General features: G+C 32.3%; 1 protein-coding gene across 4 annotated transcripts in view; it reads right to left on the bottom strand.

Moving 5' to 3' along the window:
- Positions 1–2,312, bottom strand: part of MS3_00004909 (uncharacterized protein) — a gene marked incomplete at its 5' end in the record, with an annotated part of 59,064 nt that extends 56,752 nt beyond the window's left edge. For 2 of the 4 annotated variants that reach the window (XM_051212887.1, XM_035731545.2), the window contains one exon: positions 1,359–1,833. In XM_051212887.1, the coding sequence (XP_051068812.1) occupies positions 1,359–1,833 (475 nt within the window). Of the gene's footprint in view, positions 552–1,358 lie in introns of all 4 variants that reach the window. The other 2 variants (XM_051212886.1, XM_051212885.1) reach the window with 2 other exon arrangements.
- Between the last annotated feature and the right edge of the window lie 8,000 nt (positions 2,313–10,312).

The raw sequence follows: 10,312 nt of genomic DNA, 5'->3' as shown, positions 1-10,312 counted from the left end.
TGGTGCTTGCTGATTGACATACACTGTAGAGGCCGGTACTACGTCAAGCCCTCATAGGTTATTCTAACCTCTGGACAAATCAATCTGTTCATTCTTCTCAAGCCACATTTCTACCTTGTCACGTATTTACTTATTAACCTGTTTTTATATAATTGCATGTGTGTTAATTACTTACCTCATTCATCATGTCTGTAACGTCGTTTTGGTCTGACTATAAATATTGAGTCACTGTTGGTTAAATCGAATTGGCTCACTCGCCTTCTCCACCGCGCGTCATTTCATTTTGCTTCTCTCTCTCTCTCCTCTTCTCTTTACCGCGTCTCATTCTGATTCTGTATCTGGATAAACGAATACCTGAAATAAATTGCCTCAACGCCACCAGTACTTGGCTTCTTACTACCGCTGTCATACAAACGGGGTAGCCTATGTAATATATGGAGTTAAATTGAAGATTTATATTCATAGTATATTCATACGTTCATGCAAATTGGAGTCAGATCAGTCGGCACCAAAACATCAGATTTCATGTTTAATATCAATTTCAACAGAAACTACAAAGGAACGTCAAGTAAATTAACTGATAAAGTTAACTAAAACCTTAATGGTAGATGGAAATCAACTACAAAGTTAAATTGTTAGATACTAAAATGAATTACATTTCTCACGTAATATTCATTTATCTGAGTACATAAATAGAAGTTCAATTAAAAACACATGATTATTGAAGAATTATTTGAACTTATGGGTCACCTACTTTCAAATTATGCAAACACTGTAATTGAATCTTTTTAGACTAACTAATTATTTATGTTAACTTTCTATACTCACATACTTCTATAAAAACCTTATAACCTACAGTAAAGTTTAATATATAAAAATCAAATGATACTACCTCCCCCCCCAATGATTTAGTTATCCTTTGCAATAATGACAATCGATTATAACAGAATTTTCGAATCAAAATATATTAATCAATATAGAAAGATTTTATAAGATCAAAACTACTTGAAAACATTTGAGTAGGGGATGAATCTGTGCAGAAAAAAAATATTTTCATATATATATTCATTACATCCATTGAATATATTAACGTGGATTTGTTTAAATATTGTATATATTGTATATATATGAAAATTTTTGTTTTTGTAAAAGTACTAATTCCGTGAGGAACAAAAATTTTCATCTATATACGATTGTACAGCTTGACAATAAATTCGTTGGAAAGAGATCCCTCCGCTGAAATTCGTCTTTTAATTTTAATGTTTAAATGGGTACATATTTTACTGAAAATCTCTCTATGTAATCAACTATATAGTGCTGAATTAAAACGATTATCATAATCATTGAAATTTACTTACTTTTTATTAGTTCTGCTACTTTCATCCATGATTCTTGATCATGAATCCACTGATTAGTTGAATCATCATTGAATAAAATTGGTGGATGTTTTAATAAACTTAAATCGAAATTTACTAAATATGTTGGTTGTTTTAAAAAAATTATTAAAATTCTCTCAGTCCATGATTTTTTAGCTGTTAAAAATACAAGAAATCTTGGATAAATACAATTTAAACATGATGCATTTTGACCAGATACAATGAGTAATGCATATTCAGAATGTGTTAAAAATCTCTCTTCAAATGAATTGAATGAATTATGCAAAAATGCTTCACCACGTTGTCTTGGCCAAAATACATTTAAACCATATTTATTCTCTGTATATTCAGTTAAGTATTGTGCAAATAATATTGCTTCATTATCTTCACAATCAGTATTTGGTATGGACGTTGGTAATAGTGTCCATGATGTAAGGAGAGTAAATTTAAATTTCATGATTAAATTAATTAACTCTCCTTACTTTTTTGTTGAGGTGATAGTTAGCAACAACAAAAAAAAACTCGTCTATTTATTTATTTTCTTTATTGTGAATAGATTTCTTGTAGAACAATTGAGAATCTAACAAAGTGTATGATTCTTTTCATTCTTTTCTAAACCTTATTCATTTATTTCATTATTACACAATAATCAACTGAATAAAATAAACTTCTTTTAGTTCAACGAAAGAACTAATCCCCAATTATGAAATTTGACAGTTACTACATTGGTGAATATGTGAATATTTTAAGAATAGTAAATTTCAAATAATTTCTGGATAACACCTACACTCAATAAATCAGTCACTTTGATTGGTCAAATAGTTTCAAGGTCACATCTGCAAATCAATCATTTTTATTCAACAGATGTGATTGTACTTTTAAAATGATGTTTTTTCAAATAAAGACTTTTGATATTTCAAGTGACTTATCGTCAGATCTCTCAGCTGGCTGCAGTTCTGCTTTCGAATACATTTTATTTTGTGGACAAACTAATCGTATGGAGCCTCTTGGGTTTTCTCTCCAAATTATGCATTATGGTTGATGTCAGTTCGGGATGAAAGCTCTAACCCGAAACGCACAAGCTTAAATAAGAATAATGTAAGGACGCCTAAAAATATATTTGGCTACTTTTGAAAGAAAGATAATCACTACCATGTAAAAGAATTTATGAACGAGACTATAATTTATGGACAAACCAATGATATATAACAGGTCTGGGATTTTGGCGCGAAATCCATTCATCCATTTGGCTATATAGCATTTTGGCATTTTAGTTTATGTCAGTTCGTGATGAAAACCGAAAATCTAGTTCCTAACCCTAACCATCAACTCTAAATCATTATTCTAATCCCTCATACTGGTTTCTAACCCTCATTGAGCTATGCTTGGTAGGTGGACATTCTCTAAGTCAATTCAGCGTCACTCAAAGGTCGTGCATAAATTATGGTCTCACCAATTCATGTTTTTTTTCAATTAACAGGCAGAGCAACCTGTGAATGACCATACTAGATTTATTAAACACGTAAAATCCGCTATTATTTGGTAGCATTCTGTTTTCCTTGTCCAGGCACCATCCACTTACGAAGTATGCTTACTGATTGGCTAAGGATTGGTCGAAAAATTCATCACGGTTTTTTCAACCTCATCAGTAAATTAAAATCGGATGAGAATAAACTTCACTACCATTCGTAATTTCGATCCTGCATGTGGTAGCCAACCAAACTGAAGCGGGAATTATCATTCACACAATCACAGCCTATGATGAAGGGCGTGTTTTGCTCTCCATCGTTTTCACTGGCTTACATGAAAGATGTAGAGTTTTCTACGATGAAAATACCACTCCATCATTCTATGGATATGCCGAGTGTATGGCAGACAGTCATGATGGGAGAAAAACCACAACATAGCAAAAGACACACCTCCTATTAATTCTCTGATAGAAATTATCCCAAAATATCTACAAGTGTGTGACTAAATAAACGAAAACATAACCGCAATTACTGATTAAACTCAGTTGACTCGGAAACGAGATGTTTATCCTCAACCCTAAACTTACCCGTTAATGAACAATTGTTCGAGTTTGCCAATCAGAACACTAGGAGGGACAGCCAGATATTACCTATTTTTCTATATTATATTCAAACATAAAATCTCGCATGACTGATAATAAAATATAAGAGTGCAAGCATCACAAACAATAAACCTTAATATATCCAATAACTATAACATTATTGTTACATATCTGTGTGACATTTTAATGATTAATTCACTCCTATTTATAAGCTGTTAACAATATAACAACTCATGATTCAAATAAAAGCCTATATCTATAAAAATTCAAAAAAAAGCCATAAACTAAGTAGTTGAAAATATGTATCCTGATTCTCCTTGAGAATAACTTTTAGGGTTTTACATTTTCACTGATTCCCTTACTACTAACATTCATTTATCTAGACATTAACATAAACACTGACTGTTTTATGTAATTTCAAAATATTTAGTTACAAATAGTAACGTAGGCATTTATTTGGTCAGTGGGTTCGGTTACGTTTCACTAATGAGTAACAAACTTGAAATCTAGTCTATGAGATTTTCGTAGACTGTTTACTGACTTAACAAAAAGATAGATGCTTAACTAATCTGTGATTTCCCCTGTTTAATAAACCTTATTAATTTTCTTTTTGTATACTAACGGTATTAACTTACGTTTTAGAAGAGGATAATCCTTATCGAGACAAATAGCTTGCTTGTTCTGATTTTGGCCAAAGTAAGACTCTAATTTCGACAGTTTAGTATTGTGTCCGTAGAAAATTAGGTCCGTAACAAATTGAAAGTATTATCAGAATGTGTTTTGTGGAGATTTTTAGAAATTTTCACAGATTGAACTCATGAGTTAGACATTAACACCGATGGATGCCGGCTCAGTGGTTTAATGGTTAAGTGCTCGCGCGCGAGGCCAGTAGGTCCTGGGTTCGAGCCCCGGGTGGTGCGGGGTCGTGGATGCGCACTGCTGAGGAGTCCCATACTAGGACGAAACGGCCGTCCAGCGCTTCCAGGTTTTCAATGGTGGTCTAGCTTCAACTGACTCATGAGTTCAATCTGTGAAAATTGAAAGTAGCTTAAGAAAGTACAATCCATAACAACAATTTATGCATCAAACGAAAACTTGCAGCTAAGGGAATACAATAATCGAAGTATTTTCTAATAATACAATGAAAATATAAACAATGATTTAAGATAGAACAGTTCTGAAAGTTTGACTATTCTCAGTGTTTACCTCGTTATATCACTTCCAAACTCATAACTTCAAATAAACTGTTACAACCAGGAGAAACGTGAATGATCATTGGATGTTTTTTGACTTATATTTTCGTCCTTAACTATGCATTTGTTAACTGATAAGCAATTCAAACTTAACTAAATCGGTTTTACTCCTTTATTAATCAGTGTTTTACCAAGCCGACTAAGCCATCATAACGTTTGTATTATCATAGCTCTAATTTATTAGGCTAAGGTAATGATGTAAATTACAGAATATAACTAAAATTAGTTTTTAAATTACAACTGATGACAGTTGTCATTCAACTATAACAATGGAACATACACCTACAATTGATTATGATATGTGTAAACGAAATATCAGAATTACCCCACTACTTTAGAAAACTCCTTTAATCATTATGTAATATATACATATATGATACATACATGATACTTCGAAAACTGAAATGGTTATTTAACATTTTAGTCCATTGACTAATGGAACAGAAGTTTCTCTACTTGAGATTTGGATTCATGCTACTTTCATGGTCTGAATAATTCTATTGGTAGTTCATTCCATTGTTAAACCAATCACCATGAGACATTCAGTCATTGTTAGATTGGTTAAAAATCTTGTTATTTTTTGTTAAATAACTTTTCGCAGTTACAGCTCAAATGATATTTACAATTGATTGATCACTGGGTGGTGATCAATCTCATGTATGTCAAGTCCTTCTTAGTGCAGATCGAATCCTATCAACAAAGTCGTAATGTGGCCACCAGTTTAGAGGAATCGGCATCGCGTGCACTATGTTAAGATAAAATGGTGATTGGAGCTCGTCAACAGGAAACCTTAGACCTAGGTTTCGTACTACTTGGTACTCGTCAGCAATATATACCTGTAGTCTTAAGGGAACTGATGCTCCCCAATGGATTCCATCCAGTGTTACCAAGGTCCAGGGTTTCCTGTTGACTACCTTCCGTCACATTCTTAGCTCAAATAATATGTTTCGACATTCCCACTGCTCTACCACTAGTCCTACCCACCAATAATTAAGATCTCCAACACATTTATACAGTACCCAACTAAGGTGGTTTGTTTACCTGTTTTGAGGTATATAGGCTAGAGTGAGTTTCATTTTCTTACATTGATGGGATCGAGAATGTTGTGTTGTTCGCCATTACTTCCATCCATTAGTTTATTTTACATTCCGTTATACCTCAACAAAATGTTTATAAATATATCAAAAGTCGTATAGCAAACTCTTCACCGCAGGCTACATCTGTTCGAATATCAAATAGTTTGTAGAATAATTAAACTACAGTTGATTGAAATCCATTATTCTGTCTATCCCTCAAGCAATCGAACATTAAAAATACAAACAGTAAGAGAAAACTAAATGAGACTGAGACTGTAGTACTTGGATCAAAATTAGTGATGAAGTCTCGAAATAAAACAAACACCGACCAAGTAATTCATGAGTTTTAGCAGCTCTTCAGGTGATTTCAATTTAATGATGAACATTAACTTCATAATGTTAGAAATTATAACAAAATTTTTCGGCTTAATTTAATTCATTACCATATTTTAATATTATCTTATATCCTTAATAGTGAATAGAAATTTCTCCTAAAAATCGATCGAGGTGTTCGTAATCGTTAGAGGTTGGCTGGATATTATTCTTCACGCAAATATTTTTGCCGAAGTTATGCTGGAAGATAAATTTAGTTGATTTACTGTTCTTTTAATCGTACAGAAATGATTGATTTAACATCAGTTTAATTAACCTGACAAGGTTAACAAATTCTATTAATTATGTATGACGTAAACACACCTTGTAAGTATGGAAATATTTTGTATTTCTTCAGGAACCTACCTTGATTAAAAGGTAAACATGTTGTTCATTAGTTTTCATCACTAAAAAGAAGTCAATAAGCTGTACAAATACCCATGCTTACAAGCGTCCTATCAGAACACTAGAAGCTCAGATAAGTGGAAACATGTACTTTTATACTTTAGACTCATAATTCACGTCGTTATAAAAATAGATTACACAAACAGTTTATCACATATAGTGTTTTTAAATGGTTACTTAATTAGAATACTTATGATACAAAGTGAATAATAGATTCATAATTGATTAACTATACGTTCTGAATGGTAAGAGATATATCATATTATCTTCATTTGTGCCTATCAAATTATATGTACGTGCTCAAATAAATACATTAGAGGAATAAAAATAATGCTTACTATTTGACTTAGTATGGGACTCCTCAGCACTGCACACCCACGACCCCGCACGCGGGATTCGAACCAAAGGCCTCTGGCCACACGAGTGGACAGTTGACCTCTATACCACTGAGCCTGCATCCAGCGATGCTAATGTCTAACTTCAACCAATCCACGAAATTACTAATAATAGTAAAGATATAAAATGATACTGAAACTCAAAACTTCAGAGAACGTAAATAACAACTGTGACTGTACTACAGCAGTTCATTTTGATTAATTTATGTCAACTAAATTTTTCAGCCATTGAACATGATTATCATGTTGTTGTGTCCTTATGGCTTGTAAACATATTACCTGACTAAATCGCCAGTTAGAAACACTGACTTATATGACCAGAGCAATCACGAATAAACGAGTACGAGCAGCCTAGAGTTAACTCTGATTTCTTATTGGTCCTCTGAAATAGTAGCTTCTCGCTTATCCCATCCGCTTCAGAACAGAATGCCAGTATCAGCTTCCGTTATACGAATCATATATTTCAAACATACACAATATATATACAATCAAATCAAACCACATCATACAAGAGAATAGGAAATAACAATTATACAAGATCAGGCGCTAAGTTCGAGATACTGTAACTAATAAATTGGGAATAACTAATAGTAGTCAATAGATCAAACGGAAGCTTATAATAAAGGGAATATGAATGTACATATAATATAGTTACTTAATAGTTATACAATCAGAATAATAGTCCATAAATAACTCCTGACAGTTACTAATCATTTATTCTCCGTTAAAATATAACACTTGTAAACTCTAATCACGTTTATTGCACTAACATGGTTCAGACCAACAATGATTAACTCCTTAAATTTTCTGACGTTTCTTGACTCAGTGTGAGCCGCATTACAAATATATTTATTTATTTATAACAATCTATCCAATGCTCAATTAATTTGAAATTACCAAGTCAAACCTTGGTAATGATACCTACAGTGATTAACTTCGTTAACAGATACAGACTTATTTGATTACTTCTAGTTCTTCGTAACCAACCCCTATACTAGCTTACATTACATGTCAAAATAGATCAGTGATCAATACAGATAAGAGTTTTGGCCATTCTTAGTCAATCAGTAAACAATTATTGTAAATATTACAAAACTTTTACATAATTCATAAAGTTCTCTTACAGGGTTTTGGGAATAAATCGAAAAAGAACGAAATATAACTTTGTCCATGGAGATGCAGAATATTCGATTTCTCAAACCCTTATAGTTACGTAAGTAGTTTTGTGGGAGTCCTCACATTGTTTCTGGTTAAGGTTTATAGTTAGGTGGTAGGGTTAAAGAGTTAGAATTAGTGTTATTTTGTGCTGTTATCCTACTTTGATACTGATAGAAATACCCCGTTTTCAGTCCAAGACCGTTCTAGTTGAGGAAGATGATAGAATGAGAAGGAAGCTTTAATTGAACAACCGGATCGACAAATGTATGTACACTCATTCCTATTATATATATATATATATATATATATATATATATATATATATTCTTTATGAGTTGAATTCACGTGTTCAAATAATGGCGTGTGTCTCGTCTCTTAGAAAGGAAGCCGTCTTGGATATAGGGTGAGCCTAAGATTTGGCTGATTTTTGATTGGCCTACTGTATCAGTTAGGGGTTCGGTTCAGCTTTCATATGTGTTATATACTACCTTCAAGGAAAGAATCATTCATTTAACCCATTGAATACTATCCTTTATACTCTGTGATGATAAAAATTGTTTTGTAATTCTGAACACCATGTAAAATTAGCTGTCCTATGTGTTTTGTGTTATATGAAATAAAAGGTATTCATTTTTGACTTTCGAGCAAACATTTAGTTGTTTTCTTAATTTCTACTAGCTCATTTCTAGACTATACTTCCTCAAAATAGGTAACAAAATCTGAGGGGTCACAATAACTTCTGAACTCCAAACCACGATAAAAGTGGTTACGTTAAAGTACTACGTACAGGATGTATATTCGTCGGCAAAGACTAATCAATATATGGTCAAACCTTATCTAACAATAATAAAAATATTATACCAAACATGCAAGAGAATGGATATCTAGATCTAGTAGCTCAGTTGATAATGTATTGGCTGGCATGTGATGCGAAGGATACTGGATTCGTGTCCCGGCTATCAACATTCAGACTCAGATGAAAAAACATGTATCATATATTCCACTGTCAGCTACAACTTATCTATTCAATAAGATGTAAAGGTTATGGATTAATCTTGGTCTTTCAACACATCTACTCATTCGCAAATAATTGATCACCGAATAGTGACCAGTGTCACATATGTCAGGTTTTTCTTATTGCTGATTGAATGCTATTGATCAAGTTACATTGTGGCTGACAGGATCCAATCAGCACTAAAGCAAGCCCTAACATACATAAAATTGGTCACTACTTATTAATCAATCATTCATAAATATCTGTACTTCAGGATGTCATTTGTGGCCTGAAAATTTCAGTGTTGACCTCTCTGACTGTATGGCTGAGTAACACATGATCAAATTTTCCAGGAAGAGTCAGTCCCCTTAAGTTTATAGGTACACCTTACTCACAACTGACAAACACTTGGATTTTCAACCATCGGCTTATACCTACTTATTTTTTGTACCGTTTGTAAATCAATAAAGAAAAATTATCATTGATAAAACTCATTAAAAGTACTTTCTTTTCGTAATTAATTTATAAATTACACTAATGCAACAGTTTCATTCTAATACCATATTCATATGACCAAATATTGTTTTTCTTTTCTATTTGTCAAAAAATAAATCTATTCTGAAATGTTTTATAATAATTAATTATAGATATGAATATTATATACACATTCTATACAAGTACAATGTGATTATATAGTAAATCTATACTCATACAATTCATCAAAAATATAATTGAAAGATATGTAGATTTCTTAAAATTTTATAATAATGTACTTTTCTTTAAAGAAAAAAAGAAAAAGAAAAGAACATTTTTTTCAATGACTTAAGATTAATGTTATATGATTATCAATTCACTTCTTTTCTTAGAACCCTATCCATTTATGGAAAGTACATTCATTTTTAATTTCATGAATAATTTGTTTCTTTATATTAAAATTATTATTATTTCTATTAAGTTTAGCAATAATACGGTACCAATAACAAAAAGAATTCAATAATTGAAATCATGAGTCAATTGAAGTTAGACCACCATGGAAAAACTGGTAGTTTCACTGGAAGGCCGTTTCGTCCTAGTATGGGACTCCTCAGAAGTGAGTATCCACGATCCCGCCTAGTGAGATTTGAACCCAGGACCTATCGGTCCTGCGCGTGAACTCTTAACCTCTAGACCACTGGGTCGGCATCCAGCGGTGTTAATGTATAACTTCAACCA

Source organism: Schistosoma haematobium, chromosome 3 (genome assembly GCF_000699445.3).
Source record: "Schistosoma haematobium chromosome 3, whole genome shotgun sequence".
Taxonomy (NCBI): Eukaryota; Metazoa; Platyhelminthes; class Trematoda; order Strigeidida; family Schistosomatidae; genus Schistosoma; species Schistosoma haematobium.
This window is presented reverse-complemented; position numbering and strand designations above follow the sequence as displayed.